The sequence below is a fragment of the Syngnathus floridae genome, chromosome 16 (genome assembly GCF_059516105.1).
Source record: "Syngnathus floridae isolate MCC-2025c chromosome 16, RoL_Sflo_1.0, whole genome shotgun sequence".
Taxonomy (NCBI): Eukaryota; Metazoa; Chordata; class Actinopteri; order Syngnathiformes; family Syngnathidae; genus Syngnathus; species Syngnathus floridae.
In genome coordinates this window covers 238,178-254,325 of record NC_142428.1, presented here as the reverse complement: position 1 = coordinate 254,325, position 16,148 = coordinate 238,178, and the positions used below count along the sequence as shown (strand labels likewise).

Here is a 16,148-nt window from a genome sequence, read left to right as displayed (position 1 = left end):
AAAATGTGACCTTTGTACTCTCCATTTTGCCTCGCTCTTCTTCGACGCGTTCCTACCCTCTTCTCGATGTATAATACATTGAGCCACACGAAGGCGCCCCGTGTTCCGAGTTCCTAAATAAATATCGTAAAGTAATATTAAAAACAAAACGAGCCGGTCGCCGTGGAAACGAAGGCCACGGCTGCGTTCGCGTGACGCAACGTCGGCCGGCTCCAAAAATGACGTCACGTCGTCTGTAAAGCGGCCTAAAAAAGCAGCCTTCTGAGGATACAGCCCGTGAATTTAAACGCACGAGTTTCCGAACGCGTCCTGAATATCCGTAAACGGAAGTAGAATCACCAATCACGGTCCGGGAAAATGTGAAGGCGGAAATCATTTTGTCAGCCTAAACCAATGGCTAGCGCACAGGGAAGAGGACGGAATCGGCTTCTTTGTTTTTATCGGCGTTGAAATTGACATTCCATAGCATCTCATAGATAGCAACTAACTTAAACACGAATCGAATAACTAACAGATCAACACGCTCCAGCTGTCAATATAGTATGTTGTTTAAAATTCGATGATTGAGGTCTAGGTATGTCGGTCTGATTTTAAACCTAGCCTAATATTCCAATTCAGTTGGCACGGTACGGATAATGAGTGAACGTCTCGTATTCGTTTTTATCCCGATTTCAATATGACAACGTAGGCTAATGATTTTTTCCACTGTTGTTGTAAAAGTGGATCGGCATTTCATCAGCTCGTGCATTTCTTATCGTTTGTCCCTTGACTTCGAGCGAACCTTTTGTACCCTGCTGTCATTATGGAGGAGAAGGACGCGATGAAACGCTTGATTTAGAAAAGATAAGATGGGCGTGCGCCTCTGTTCACGTGGTTGACTTTTGGCGATCATTCCAATGTCTCTTTTCCCAAGATGAGATGGATGCAGCACAAACCGATTTCATCTATTGCTATGGCGCCATCACAGAGGTTCTCCGATGTGGTCCTCCTGACTTGCACACTGGCCACAAAGTGCTTGTTTTAGTTATTCCTGGTGAGTTGGCATCACCGTCATCATTGCGTTTGCCCATTTCAAGTAGACTTGATTGCATGCAACACTGGACGTTGCAGCTACGTAAGTAGTACGTCTTTGTCTTCTTTTTCCCGTCTCTTCTATCTAGGTAACCCCGGCGTCGTGGGCTTTTACAGAAGCTTCATCGAAACGCTTTCCGCTCTGTTTGGCAGCCAACACCCAGTGTGGGCTGTAAGCCATGCTGGACACTGTATTGCACCTGCATCCATGGACATGGTAGAAGGTCAAATCCTATTGACTGCTTTTCCTTGAAAGTTGTGAAACGAGCGTCTTCACCTTTGTGAGTTTTCATTTCAACAGATGCCTACTCAGCGGCTGATCTGGACCCATTTGGTCTGAATGGTCAGATAGAACACAAGCTGGCCTTCTTGAGGAAGCACGTCCCAAAGAAAACAAAGCTCATCCTGGTGGGACATTCCATTGGCTGCTACATCATTTTGGAAATAATGAGGAGAGATCCCAGTCTCGAGGTTTGTCATTGGCGAAATGACGACGAATATGGAGTGATTTCAGGGTGCCTACCTTTTCTTTTTCCAGGTCGTCAAGGCCGTCATGCTGTTTCCGACGATTGAACGCATGGCCCAGACTCCCCAGGGGAGGAGCATGACCCCAATGCTGTGTCACCTGCGCTACCTGGCCTACCTGTCCATTTTCCTGCTCTCTCTACTGCCCGAGAGACTCAAAGGCGCTCTGGTCAAAGTGGTTTTGTCTGGCATTGGCTCTCTGGACCGCTCCGTTGTCCGACCCACTGTAGGCCTCCTCAGCGGTGACTCTGCAGGTTATTCTTACAGAATCCAAGTCATCAGGAGAGCCTCTGTTCCACCGGCAAACTGTCACAATCATTCATCTTGACATCTTGATTACTTATCCATTTGTCCTCTTGACAGCGAATGCTGTGTACATGGCCGGGCAGGAAATGAGGAAAGTTTTGGCGAGAGATAACGTGACCATTGGGAAAAACCTTGAAAAGGTAAGAGATGTGTGCGTAGTAAGAGCTATTTGGATATAATCGAGCAACTTTCATTTGAAAGCTTGCACAGACACATATTCATTCGGATGAAGGTTTTTTGGGGCAAAAGGCTAGATTACATGTTCAAAGAAAATTCAACGGCAGTTTTGCCATGTGCCTCGCCCGTGAAATGTGGAGCACGTGTCCGACGTCCAGGTGCTCTTTTGGACCGCCTCTTCAGAAGCTGGCAGACCTCAGGAATCAAGGCCGTTACTGCTATTGTCCTATTTAACAACATGTGTGTTCATCTGATTCAGCTCATCTTCTATTATGGAGCGACAGACCGTTGGTGCCCCGTGCGATATTATCACGAGATCAAGGAGGACTTCCCGGCCGGAGATTTCCGACTTTGTGAAAATGGATTTCGTCATGCTTTTGTGCTGGACGCTGGGAGAGAAGTGGCAAAAATGCTGGCAGAATGGATCCAGAGCCATTTGAAGATTTGAAGTCTTATATCTGGCATGGATGATGTTGATGCTTTGGTTGCCTCATGTGAGTTTTCCATGACAGACACACGCAGACTTTTGTGGTTTTGTTGGGTTTCTGTAGTGCTGCTAAATTGTTTTACAGTTAATGTATTTTACGACACTATTTGGTCAATAGTGGTTTTGAAATGAAGGGTTTGGCAAGTGCAGTGTGTGGCCCCGTCCGTCCATCCATCCATCACTGGCAGAGAGGTGAAGAGGACTATTGACCTGTCTGAAAGGACAGACAAAAAGCAAATAAAATACAGGACAGGCAACACTGTCTGCCTACACGGCAGAAAGGAAATCAACAGGACACATCTGTTTGTTATGGAAATGAATGAGGCATATTTGATACTGACTTGACATCTGATCAACATGTCCTTTCGAGGTTGCCTGTGGTGTCATTGACCGTGGAAGCGCAACAATTGATGTGCTTGTGTATCGATTTCTACTCTCCTCAAAGATGTCCGACTCGTGTGTTTCATTAATGAATGACCCCTGCAGGGCCCAACACAGCACCGAGAAATCAAATGCTTTTGAAATGATGCACATTCAAATGTATGGTTCTTGGTTTAAAACCCTAATTCAGATGATTTGTCATCAACATTTTCACCAAGCCTTATGAGGGATTGCACAAACATTCCTGTGTGTTACTTGCTGAAGTAGAGCCAAGAGGAACCCTCGGAGGGAGGGAGGGAGGGAGGGAGGGAGGGAGGAAGGAAGGAAGGAAGGAAGGGAGGAAGGAAGGAAGGGAGGAAGGAAGGGAGGAAGGAAGGAACGAAGGAAGGAAGGAAGGAAGGAAGGAAGGAAGGAAGGAAGGAAGGAAGGAAGGAAGGAAGGAAGGAAGGAAGGAAGGGGGCCTGGGGCAGAATCATACAGTGTCTCACCAATCAAGACACTTTGCTTTGAATAGATGAGAGAGCGAGCGAGAGCGTAGGCTATGCCTGGATGGAGGAGAAAAAAGTGGCGCAGCAAAGTGGCCACTTGTTGTCATCCAGGGCAAAAGGGCAGGTCATTGAACGCCCAATGGTGGCTGCTCTCAGGAACAAAACACTTAAGAGGTGCATTACATACTACGTGGCCCCGTCAAAGGCCCACTGCCGTCATACTATGGAATTGACAGTGATGACAAAATTCTCTCTCTACTTGTCAATGCGAAACTTTGGGATGCTGCTAGTGCTGTTATTTTGTGATTCTGCAAATGTTCTGTTATTTTTCACCTCTCATGTTGCACTTATGTGTGCCACAGATGAAAAAAACACTACGAATAGGTTGCAGACACTTGTGGAAAAGACTTGGAGGGGAAGCAGCAGCGGAGTGGAGTGGAGTGGAGTGGGTGCGCACGTGGTACAACTGGTGGTGGGATGAGGCATTTCTGTGTAATGTTGAGAAATGATGAAGGTAGTTGTCATCTGTATATGGAAGTTCAAATACAAAGAAATGCAAAGCCATTTTCACTCCTGCCCACCACCGTCTTTACACAACTTGTGATGTCCTGCTCATGTTGAATGAAATGCTTTCTTGTACTTTTTAATGGCAAATGCACACCATTCCTGTTCTTCATGAACATCCATCGATAAGAGCCTTCTTTTATAGAGGGGCAAAGTACATTGATAATGAAAAGAAAGGGCCATTTGTCTCTGAGGAAGCACCCGTGGCTGGCTGGTTGGGTTGGTTGGGGAGAGAGCTACGTATATATACACGAATCTCACCCCGGTGGTCTCCTGGCTGGAAAATGGCGTGTCACGCACTATTGTCTCTCTCTTTATTTGATGTGCCAAAGATAAACTTGTTTGACACTGTGCATCGGAAGTGTGACACAATCCAACAAAGTGGTCTACTTCCCACGCTGGCACAGGGTGTGTTTGTTAGCAGCCATGGCGCTCGCTCGACACCTTGCCAACTGCCCAGCTTTTACCCACTATTTGGGAGCCATGGATGGATGGATGGATGAGCAGATGGATGAGCAGATGGATGGATGAGCACATGGATGGATGAGCAGATGGGTGGATGGATGCCATGTCTGCAGCCCAAGGACCTTTTGTCATCAAAACATCTGGTTGACTGCACATGCTCCAAACTGAGTATAGCTGCAGAGCACTGATAGGTTCTTTCAATTACATTTCTAAAACATGCATCTGCTTAACTTTATACTCTACTGTGTGTGTGTGTGTGTGTGTGTCGTATTTGTCATATTCCTGTGTGGAATTGGCAATTTAGCGCCCCCTTCTGGTGCAGGGCGGGCGAACTGCCTGAGGCGAGTGAGAAGTTTCCGGGTTACCGTGACAAGTCACTGAGCTATTGGCTAAGGCGGAGATATGATAGCCAATCAGAGCCAGTGTTTTTACACGCGTGTCGACCGACGCACAGTGGAGGCAGAAATGGGGTCGCTGATGGTGTGTGTGTGCGGGCGCGCGCGCGCGCGCGGGGTACACTCGCCCTCTACACTGCAGGCACCATGACTTCGATTCCCGCATTGACGGTGTGCATGCATGCATGCATGCATGCTTGTGCGTGTGTGCGCGTGCGCGCGCGCGTTAAAACCCAACAAAAACGAGACAGAAAGTGAGGAGCGCGCCGATGAAAAGTTACCATTTTGAAGGTGGCAACGTCCACATTATTTCCATTTCATTGAGGTTCAAGGCAAACACCTGCATATGTCTAACTGTAACACTTTCCCTGCTAACGACTGACTTTGAGTCACTAATTCAGCAAAGAACTTCTTGACCTTTTTGAACAAATAGTGATAGAGTGGCAAGGACAGACAACATGCGCTCGGTCAGTGAAGGCATCTTCTATTGAATAGACCAGTGACGTCATACGGTCGGAAGATTTAAAGCTACAAAAAACTGTCGGCGGGGTGCGGGGGCACCTGTTGTGTGTCAGAAAGTTAGGTCGTTGCACTCCCCTTCCCCATATGCACGGTGACTTCAGATATCTTGTAACCGCCCCCCCCATCACGCGCCCGCCTGCCCGTGAAGTTGGAAGCAGTTTGCACGCACGCACGCACGCACGCACGCACGTGCGTACGGACGCACGGACGGGGCCGTGCTGCAGGCATGTGGGCAGTGATAAGTTCACAACAGAGGCGAGGCGAGGCGAGGCGAAGCGAGGCGAGACGCGCAATGCAATGACGGGCAACTTGTACGCAGCAGCTGTGAGCGATCGCGTGCAGAAAATGGGGATGGCCAGCGAAGACCTGCTGGTGACCCTGCAAATATTACCCGCTTTCTTCTCCAACTGCCTTTTCCTGGCGCTCTACGACTCAACGGTGCTCGTCAAGCGCATTGTATCGCTCTTGCGTTGCTCCAGGTCCGCCGCCGCCGCCGCCGCCGGCGGCTCGGGAAAGTGGCGTCGCATGTTGACAAGGGCTGGGATCCGCTCCATCTGGAGGAGTTTCTTGCTGGACGCATACAAAAAGGTGACGATATGTACAATGCAACGTTCAGTATGTGAACTTGGCCATTTGCCTGCAATTTACGGAATCTTTTTTTTATCTTTTGCTGCTAAACTCTCGAACATTGAATATAGGCCTAAATAATGTCAAAAGGTAGATGTGATGAACCTTTAGGCCCATGTTTGTTCCTTTTGTCATCTCTCTCTCTCTCTCTCTCTCTCTCTCTCTCTCTCTCTCTCTCTCTCTCTCTCTCTCTCTCTCTCTCTCACACATCCTGACTATTGCATGCAACGGGAACATTTTTATACGACATGCTGCTGTAATCATATTTCATTGCCGTTCTGTAATTTGACAGCCGAACTCGAAATAACACCTTAGGCTGAACCAGAACAAGTGTGGCATGAAAATGCACTTTGCATATAGCACATTGCACGTTCAATGTGTACTTTTATGGCTTGGAGCAGCATTTTATTAGGTAGAGCTTGCGGTTTTGGTGACACAATTCCAAGTAAACAGTGTCGTGATGTTCCAAATGTAAATATTTGCCCAAAGCCACACTCCCTGAGTTAATCTAACCATGGACTGTTAACCTTGATCTAAAATGACCGAAATCCTGTCCAAGAGCTGAAGAGCGGTCCAAACGCAGCACTCGGTGTACCAGCGCTGCAAGTAAAGGCCGACATCATCTTGGCGGTAAAGACGGTCAATCCTTTTGCTTAGGTCAAAGTGGGCTGCGAGGCACCAAACTCCAAAGTGGTCAAGGTGACGACGGCCAGTTCTCATCGGCGCAAGACCATCGAGCCTAACGAGCGAGGCGGCGGCGGCGGCGGCGGGAGGCTGGGCAAGCCGGACGAATGCCACCTGCTGGATTTGGAATCGTCAGGTCGCCCTCTGGTGGTCAACTTTGGCTCAGCCACTTGACCCCCCTTCGTCAGCCACCTGCCCACCTTTGCGCGCTTGGTGGAAGACTTCAGCCACGTGGCTGACTTTGTGCTGGTGTACATCGACGAGGCTCATCCATCGGACGGCTGGGCGGCGCCGCCTATGGGCCCTCGCTCTTTCGACGTACGCAAGCATCAAAGTTTAGAAGAGAGGCTGGGAGCGGCACGCCAGCTGATTGATCACTTTTCTCTGCCCCCACAGTGTCAGCTGGTAGCTGACTGTATGGACAACAATGCTAATGTGGCTTACGGCGTGTCCAACGAACGCGTGTGTATAGTACAACGCAGAAAGGTACGCTATCTGGGCGGCAAGGGGCCTTTTTTTTACAATCTCAACCATGTGCGCCGGTGGCTAGAACAAAGCTATGGCAAACGGTAGGAGGAGGGAGGGGGAGAGAGAGAGAGAGAGAGAGAGAGAGCGAGCGAGCGAGGGAGAGCCCGAGAGAGGGAGAGCGCGAGAGAGAGAGAGAGAGAGTAGCCTGACTTTTTTGACCTCAAAAATAACCTGGCTTTTTATTTGTGCCTAGGACGAAAGCCGTTGCTTGCGTCTTGCTACAACTTTGGGCCAATTGCGAAATTGGAGAGATACTGTCATTGAGGGAGACATGACTTGCTATTTTTGTACAGTTGCTTAAGAAGGGCTCTTAAATGCTTTCTGGTAAGAATTGCATGCATGCATACTTGGCAAAGGGCCCATTCATACGCATTCTTGGTCAAAATTGTTTGAGGTGGCTCATGCGCTGGTGGAATGAACAACATGAGATGTTTTCTTTCGATAACTAAAAAGGTGATTGTTACGTAGTATGTCCTCCAAAAGAGACAATACGTTTTGGTCTTCTGATTGTCCTAAATGTACCATTTGCGAGTTGAGTCTCTATAGCAAGGGTGGGCAATTGCGGTCCTCGAGGGCCGGTCGGCCGGTCGGTCGGTGGCCCGCGTGTTTTCGACGTCACCCTGTTGCAACACACCTGATTCCAATGGTCGTATACGTAATTAGCAAGGTCTGCAGAAGCTGGATGACAATCGGGATCATTTGAATCAGGTGTTGCAGCAGGGAGACCTACCTATAAAACATGCAGGACACGGGCAGGCCCTCGAGGACTGGAATTAGCCAGCCCTCCTCTATAGCGTCACGCTTGCGCACTATTCTTGGCACACCTCTAACTTAACTGTATTCATGACTGTCTTTTTTTATGAAAATCATGTTTGTTGTTGTTTCTTCCTCCTGTGCAGTTGATCCTCAATAACTTGTGCTTAAGGCTAACACCACCAGCACCACCACCACCAACCTAGGTTCTAATTGAGACATCAGACGAGCGATCTGTGACAATGAAGCCTTTGAACATTCTTCTTCAAGTCATGTTTGGGCATGAATTTGACCACCTCTCATTCCTATTTAAAAGTCAGGTGCACTCAAATTTGGCATTTAAATGATGATGGATGTGTCATGTCAACACTTACTACAAGTGGTGTCATTTCATTCCAAAACACAGACAGCAGTCTATATGAAAGTGTCATGCAATAATCCTGCCTTCAACCATTGCAGAGTCAGCTACTTCCAGATATATAAATAGTCATTCATCGGGGACCGCATTGCACACTTGCATCCTGGCACTACACGCGAATGCCTTGAAAGAAGAAGCATGTTGATGGAAATGTGGGACTTGCGTTTAATAGTCTGGCCGACCGGCCGGCTGGCTGGCTGGCTGGCTGGCTGGCTGGCTGGCTGGCTGGCTGGCTGGCTGGCTGGCTGGCTGGCTGGCTGGCTGGCTGGCTGGCAACAAGACGAGGTTTAACAACTCTTAGTTTCTTTGCAGAAACGAATTCCGTATCCATTCCACGTTTGTCGCATTAGCGAGAAGCTTCATTGTCTTCAAACAACATTTCTGTCTGTCTGTCTGTCTGTCAACACGCTTGATCGCTAAAGAGGTTTGCAATTTGTCGTCTATGTCGAGGTGTGTTATTTCTATCCTTGTGCTTACGTGAATCAGATGCTGGCTTCCTTCTCCTGTTGTTGATGATAAAGGTGTATTGATGAAAACCTGCGATGAAAGAGTGTGTAACTCAGTCTCCGGTTGGATAGCAAAGCACACCTCTTCAACTTTCCAAGCACTGCATCTCTTCCTTTATGTCTAATCTGAAACTTTGATTGAAATCACGTTCAGTTGATTTTCTTCATGGCTGCAATAAAGTGGAAAATAAAGACCTATGCATTCAGCTTAGTATTTCATCCACTGCTGGGAGGGAGAGCGAGAGAGCGAGAGAGCGAGAGAGAGAGAGAGAGAGAGCGAGGTCCAGTTCAAGTGTGCCTGCTGGCTTTTAAGCGAGCACAAGGGTTCAGACGCTATCCACAACGTGACGACAATAAGACTTGAGTCCAAATGTTCAGTTGGCCAGCCCATTGATGAAAATGGTGACCCGATTGGCCATAGTCCTGACTTTATTTTCTTTGAAAATGAACGAGACTATTGGAACCCAAAACAGTTTTGCCGTGATACAGAAGGGCACCTTATTTTGTTGAAACACTGCAAGTTGGTAAATATTCATGCAACTTTAGAAACAGCTCTGCTTTGATCTCTAGGCTACCAATACAATTTGTATATATCTATATATATATCTATATATATATATCTATATATTTTTACGAAATATCAATAGTATTCTCCACATTGTTTTTCTCAGTGTTGATGGACTTTGTCATGAAATCTGCTCATGTTCAGTCTGTACAATAGAGGTACTAAAAATGACCACCGTCATACGGTATATACTATATGTACAATTTACGACCTACAAAGTACAACAGCGAGCATGTAATAAAATATGTAAACAAATGTCTTTTTTTTTGGACACAGTTGAGTGTGACAATAGATTAGAATTCACACCATTGGATTGATTTGCGTTTGGAACAAGGTTTTAGTACTGCATTTGTCTTTCTCCTCACACCTCCATAGAAAAAGAGAACAATCAACTCAGGTAGAGTTTTGCAAAAAGATCAGAACGCCACTCGCTTGTGCACAAATAGTAGCAGGCTAGCTCGAATTTTGGCTGGTCCAAAAGCGGGAGGGAGGGAGGGAGGGAGGGAGGGAGGGAGGGAGAGAGGGAGAGAGGGAGAGAGGGAGAGAGGGAGGGCCTCACTTTGCTCCCACGGTGAGCCCTTTTGCCTCAAATGGGAGAGAATTTGACTGTTGTAGCGTAAGTTAGATTGACATGCATTTTACAATCATTTGCTTTTTTTCTTTTCTCTTCACCTCCACAACTTTGTGTGCCAGACAATCGTAGCATTTGAACGAGAACGGAGGGGTTTGTCCATTTGCTCACGTGAGTTCATTTGAAACACAGACAGACAGAGAGAGCGAGAGAGAGAGAGAGAGAGAGAGAGAGAGAGAGAGAGATGCTTTCTTGTTTGGACCTCCATTTTTCTTTTGCTAAAAGCAAAAATAAATAAGACACCACACTATTATTATGTAGAAACCATACAAATTCAGAAGTGTCCTTTTTTTGAACTTGAACAAGGCTTGCTTCGACCCCTTCTTGCAAAGCACTCTGTACGAGTTGCTTCCATGCCCATCGTGGTCAAGCCGTCCGTCTTGTAAGGTACAAAATATCATTTTTTTTTTTTTTTCTTTTTTGGTCACAGATCGATCACATTGCAGTCACTTAGGAGAATGATGTAGCTGTTCTATACGGATATAGGGTAGTAAGTCAGGTCTCTAAAGTTGCTAATAAGCCTCCTCTGTACGCTGACAGAAGTTAAGTGTGCTTTTGATGTAGTAAGTGTACACGTCACCGGTCGGGCTCCTCGGCACAGTCAAAGATCACGGAAGTTCCCTTCGTTCCATAGCGTCCTCTGTCAGGAGCCTTGGCGAGCGCTCGCGCTCGTCGTCGTCGGGCTCACACGTAATACTCCTTGTCCTTGTTCTTCTGCTTTTTCTTGCTGCCTTTGGAGCTCAGCTGTTTGTCCTTGACCACGGTACCGTTGCTCTGTGCCGAGTTGGTGATATAGTTCCTGCTCTCGTCCACCTGGTAGGAGCCTTCGTCCCTGTTCCTGTACTTATACATGGCGTAAAGAAGGATGAGGATGCACAGGGCGGCGGCCGCCACTATTCCGATGACCATCCCGGTGGTGCTGCTTGATTCCCGGACTACTTCCGAAGGCCCCGGCCTGACGCCTGCTTCTGTGGGAAGTGCTGTGGGTATATTACGGAACACGGGGGAGGTTAATCGCGGGCCGTCTAACCTCGTCCCGTGTGGGCAATGCCAGAGCTTTTAGCCAGCGTTTGGCGGGTGAATTGTGGATTGTGGGTGGGTGGGTGAGTGTCAGGCAGGCAGGCAGGCAGGCAGGCAGGCAGGCAGAGGTGGTGGCGGCGGCGGCGGTGCCGGCCGGCCGGCCGACCGACCTGGCGGGCGGGCGGCTCTGGCGCTTTGTGGTATGGCGCTCGCCATAGATCGATAGATAGATAGACAGATCGTCCGCATCTTATGTCTAACAGTCCCGGGCGAGTGAGCCAGCCCCGCGTGGACAAAGGAGAGGGTCGTGTAAAAAGAAATCTTCATCGGCGGTGCAGGGCTGCTTAGACTTGAACTCTTCCCCTGAGCCATCCCGCCATATTGCCAAGCCATCATCATCCTCATCACAATCATGGCTGCCTCGGTCCAACAAGCACGGTGCCCCCGCCTCAGTGGCCTTGGACACGGAGGACTCTTTGGTGCTCTCGGTAATGGAGAGGAGTGAGTGAGTGAGTGAGTGAGTGAGTGAGTGGGTGGGTGGGTGGGTGGTTTGGGTGGGGTTGGCTGGGTTGAGTGAGTGGGTTGGGTGGGAATGGAAGGAAAAGGATGGACTACTGGATCCTCAAGTACTTGGATGACTAACTCAGCTCCTGGGTTTGGACACAGACATACACAATGTTAGGTGACGCCCATTTCAGTCGAGGTTTTCACCAAAAATCAATTGAAAGACTGCCAAAGAAAAATAGAATTAAGCCATGTACAGTTTGGAATCTCAAAAGGCTTAAGAGGTGTGTAAAGATGAGCCACAGAAACATACTTTGAATCGAGACAAGAAAGACAAGAAATGCTCTCCAAAAAGCAGAAGGACATTTTCAAACCAACTACTGTTACCTTCTTTCCAGTCTAGTACATTTGCCAATAATGGGCTCCTCAAATCTCTTAAGCCTCTTGCTGGCTGGCTGGCTGGCTGGCTGGCTGGCTGGCTCAAATATTTCTGTGATACAGAGCTGACTATTCTCTAATTGTCTTTCAAATCCGTCAATCAACTCTTTGCTTGACAGTGACTGAGAACGCAAACAGAAACAATATGACATTGATGGTCATATTTCAGGTTCTCTGAGCTGGGTCATGAGGGAAAACATTGACTATCCAAATGTGACAGTTGCTCTGTCGCAGCTCTGGAACACAAAAATGGCGTCGATGCAATGTCAATGGCAGAACTATCTGATCCGAATGCTCACCTTTCCAACGATACACTTCAGTCCAAATCAGTGAGCCCTTTCTCGTGAAAAGAGCAAAGGATCACATTTGCCCACCGACTGAATCATCGAAATCATTCCCTGCCATTGACAGCGAGAGATGTCAAACTTCAGTTTAACCTGAATGAGTTCAAATGCCATAGCTAGAATTTGCCATTATGATTATTGTAAGCTCTTTTTGGGAAGGGTCATTGCAGGCTTTTGCCTTTTGAGCACCAGAATATAAGCATTATATTACATTAGAAATTGTCACCACCACATTCGACCCATTTGAATGGATTAGTTAATGATCATTTTACATGTAAAAAAAAAAAGAAAAAACCATCAGCAAGGTGCAATGGCCTGGTTTATTGGTAAGCATCTGAAACGGTTTGGAATAGAGGTGAAACTCGCAGACGAACTTGCGTCGTCATTTGCGTGCAATCCATAGATTTGTCCGAGATAATATTGCAATCCGACGGCATAGTGAGATCATGGTGAACATCTGCGCGAGCCCCAAATCCCATATACGTACGTACGTTCGCAATAGGCTGCTACGTCAATCTTCTTTTTGTCTTTTTTACTTCTGATGAATGCTGAAAGGTCCGAATTGGAAAGAGTTTTTCGAGCGCAGAGTTTGAATGAAGTGAACATTCAAACTGCCATTGACATTAAAGGTATGCACCGCTGGCTGCGCATCCTCCATATTGAAATAAACCAATGCACATGACAGCAAACGTCAACGTCCATATATTACATACATTCACAAGCACACACACAACTCTATAAGAGAAATAAAGCACACTTTATTATACTTGAAAGGATCAATCCAACAAACAAACAAACAAACAAACACTGTTCCAGAAAGGTTCCTTTTCACAAATTGCTCAGTGATGCAGTTGATTGAGTGACTTTTCAAGTGCAAACAAACGCCGTGTTCCGCCACAATCCAAACAATTCAACGTGCGCTATTTCTTAATTGTAAGAGCTCGCCGTCAAGTGAACGGATCGAGAAGCAAATTGAGAGCAATGTTGCCAATGTTCCAAACTGCATGACTGAAAGACAATTTCAGACAATTAGCCATAGACAAGTGGTCCACTTACATCAAGATATTGCCCGCCCGCATGAATTTGGCAGGAAGAAAGGAATTTACAAAAGAGAAGTGTATTATCATCTCATCTCATCTCATCTCATCATCATCATCATCATCATCATCATGATCATAGTTGTAGCATTAAAACTACCGTATTCTTTTCCATTGGAGTGAGCGTGTGTTCTATATTCAACATGACAGTACAGGGAGGCAACAACACACACATCCACACCACAAAACAGAAAAATAAACACCATCACTTGGCTCTTTTTTTGTTGTTGTTGTTGAAATATCTAATCGTTAACGTTGTGGTTTCTTTTTTACAAAATCTACAATTTTCCATTGCACTCGACGATAGTATCTCAAATCTATTGAATGAAAGGGATTCTCCTTTCGAGCAGAATCCACTTGATCTTTCGCTAACAAGTCTAGCAAGAAGGGAGCGGGTGAAGAAGGGGTGAAGGGAGGAAGGAAGGAAGGGAGGAAGGAAGGGAGGAAGGGAGGAAGGAAGGAAGGGAGGAAGGGAACCTATGAACATATTACATAGGAAATGAGGCTGATGAGGGTGACAGTGTAAGTCAGTTGCCATGTCCATGTAAAGGCAGAACGAGGCGGTCGGGCGGCAATAGAGCTTTTGGCTGTAAGGAAGGGATGGGGATATACAAACAATGAGCATATACATGCCCATCGACAGAAAAGAACAGAAGAACTCTAACACTGACAGCTCTGACAAACCCTAAACTGCAACTTTTTAGCCATGCACTCGGTTATCGCTGACAATCAAAGTATTCAACTTCAATAGGCTACGTGGAAGAATAGACGAACGACCGTGGCGGCGTTAAGGATCTGGAACGGCTCCGTCTACTAAATTGGATGCTTTTTTCACCCACTTTTTTGCTTGGGCTTTTTGGACCAATTGCACAGACGGCAAAATTCGGAGGGAAAAGCGCGCAGCGTTTGTCGTGAGTAGTCGTTAGTAGTCGAAGCGGTTCCAAATCCGAAATGGTCAAATTATACGTATGTCCAAAAAAAAAAGGGTCCCGATGCTGTTGAATTTGAATCCAATTTTAAAAAGGAAAAGAAAAGAAAAGAAAAGAAGAAGAAGAAACACTCAAAGCCAAATAACCATAATAAGAAGCAAAATGCCATTTGGATTAATGATAATAAAAAAAAAAAAAAAAAAAATCAAAGACCTGTTCAAAGTATCAAATGAAAAATGTTAAGATGAATGAACAAAGTCATTTGAAATTTTGCACACACTACAACCAGATGCACACAATAGAAAACAGACACTGCGGAGAGAGAGAGGGACTCTGCTCCGAGCTCCTCTCTCATGTGTGACAAATATATTTGTAACGTTAATCTTTAAACATGAAGCGGCCGTGCAGTCTGGGTGTACAGTGACAACTGGAAATGAGTCGTTTTGGCTTTCGTTTTAGTCGTACTGCAGGATGTTGATGCATGCTTAAAGTAAGTTGCATTTAGGGAAAGTAGAAAGGAAAACAACATTGAAAACGGACTCAGTGACCAAAACAAGTGACAGACGCTGTGTCCCAATGCCATACTAGGAAAACCCAAGAAAATATGGCTCGTGCTCGCAAAAGCAACTGCGCAAAGTGCGCTCGGCATTCTCCCGCCACAATGGCTTTTCATTTGACCGTAGTACGATTGGGATACAGGTCAACTGGAACTAATAGCCGTCGGGAAGGGCAAGAGGGAGGGAAAAATACAAATGCTAAATGGCTATGGAAATGGCATACGCCCCTTTTCAGTTCACACCTTTGGTTCGGTTGCAAAGAAAACACTCAGGTCGTGCGAGAGAGAGAGACAGACAGAGAGACAGAGAGACAGAGAGAGCGAGCGAGCGAGAGAGACAGAGAGACAGAGAGAGACAGAGACAGAGAGAGAGAGAGCACACGTTATTGAGTGTGCTAGCACTCTTTTGGTTGATCAATCGGTTAAATTGTATCTTGAGTTCATAACAGAATATCAAGAGGTCTAATGCATCCATGGCAGACAGAAAAGCAATAAAGTCTCAAAATGGCAACATCCCACAATGACTCAGCTGTTCCACTTTGAGTTTGTTTTTCAAACGGATTGCTGTCAAATGAATGTCAAATCAAATGGTAGTCTTTGCAAAAGGGGTGTATTGACCACTTCCACCGCACATTCCATGACTACATCTGTCATGTAGGTAGGAGGACAAATGTCAAACGAGTGCATATCCAGAAGACACTGTGTCGGGAGATTGGATTGGATCGGATTGGAGCGCACATGAAACAATGAAGAGAACTCGCAGAAAATCAAAGGATGCTGTCGGTGTGCTCATTGCTGGCTGCACTGAAGGGATGGATGCTTAAAGCTCATTTCTTCAGCGATGCTTTAGGAGACGCTGACATTGTCAGCTTTCCCTGAGCCCGTTGTCAGCCGTCTGATTTGATTTCTCCTCCTTGTTTCAAGTCCATTACGAGTGGAGTGAAGTGAAGTGAATTCCACCCCAGGTCGTTTTGGATGACTATGGATAGACACCGTTCAATGGACATTCATGTGCGTGCACTCAATCCAGACTCTTTGGATGGATGGATGGATGGATGGATGGATGGATGGATGGATGGATGCATGGATGGATGGATGGATGGATGGATGCATGGATGGATGGATGGATGGATGGATGGCACATACAACAGTGGGAAGACAGTTCCA

The 16,148-nt window shown here is 46.6% G+C and overlaps 3 protein-coding genes across 17 annotated transcripts in view; 2 read left to right on the top strand and 1 right to left on the bottom strand.

Moving 5' to 3' along the window:
* Positions 1 to 268: 268 nt before the first annotated feature.
* On the top strand, positions 269 to 4,683 carry ldah (lipid droplet associated hydrolase). Of its 4 annotated transcripts, none has more exons than XM_088400186.1 (8): positions 269 to 408; positions 914 to 1,033; positions 1,161 to 1,295; positions 1,373 to 1,542; positions 1,610 to 1,850; positions 1,960 to 2,042; positions 2,339 to 2,573; positions 3,798 to 4,683. In XM_088400186.1, exons 2-7 carry the CDS (start codon positions 919 to 921, stop codon positions 2,525 to 2,527), a joined length of 933 nt encoding a protein of 310 aa, XP_088256312.1. In that variant the 5' UTR covers positions 269 to 408; positions 914 to 918; the 3' UTR covers positions 2,528 to 2,573; positions 3,798 to 4,683. The 4 variants fall into 4 exon arrangements, with proteins under 4 accessions (XP_088256312.1, XP_088256313.1, XP_088256311.1 ...); XM_088400187.1 differs by having other exon boundaries at positions 392 to 540; XM_088400185.1 differs by lacking the exon at positions 269 to 408 and adding an exon at positions 415 to 574.
* A 159-nt stretch (positions 4,684 to 4,842) lies between these two features.
* On the top strand, positions 4,843 to 9,091 carry dio2 (iodothyronine deiodinase 2). 10 transcript variants are annotated; one of them, XM_088400184.1, is made up of 4 exons: positions 4,843 to 5,969; positions 6,666 to 7,010; positions 7,089 to 7,178; positions 8,878 to 9,091. In XM_088400184.1, exons 1-4 carry the CDS (start codon positions 5,466 to 5,468, stop codon positions 8,902 to 8,904), a joined length of 966 nt encoding a protein of 321 aa, XP_088256310.1. In that variant the 5' UTR covers positions 4,843 to 5,465; the 3' UTR covers positions 8,905 to 9,091. The 10 variants fall into 10 exon arrangements, with proteins under 10 accessions (XP_088256310.1, XP_088256306.1, XP_088256309.1 ...); XM_088400180.1 differs by having other exon boundaries at positions 8,704 to 9,091; XM_088400183.1 differs by having other exon boundaries at positions 8,120 to 9,091.
* Positions 9,092 to 9,270: 179 nt separating this feature from the next.
* The window catches only part of nrxn3a (neurexin 3a), a 45,096-nt gene continuing 38,218 nt past the window's right edge, over positions 9,271 to 16,148 (bottom strand). For all 3 annotated transcript variants that reach the window (XM_088400167.1, XM_088400168.1, XM_088400169.1), the window contains one exon: positions 9,271 to 11,073. In XM_088400167.1, the coding sequence (XP_088256293.1) occupies positions 10,778 to 11,073 (296 nt within the window). In that variant the 3' untranslated portion in view covers positions 9,271 to 10,777. The remainder of the gene's footprint in view (positions 11,074 to 16,148) is intronic.

Excerpts from the sequence above, each read along its gene's own strand:
- ldah (XM_088400186.1), top strand. The coding sequence starts at position 919 with ATGGATGCAGCACAAACCGATTTCATCTATTGCTATGGCGCCATCACA. Across the intron at positions 1,034-1,160 it reads GCTTGTTTTAGTTATTCCTG|GTAACCCCGGCGTCGTGGGC; the intron begins GTGAGTTGGCAT and ends TCTTCTATCTAG. Across the intron at positions 2,043-2,338 it reads TTGGGAAAAACCTTGAAAAG|CTCATCTTCTATTATGGAGC; the intron begins GTAAGAGATGTG and ends CATCTGATTCAG.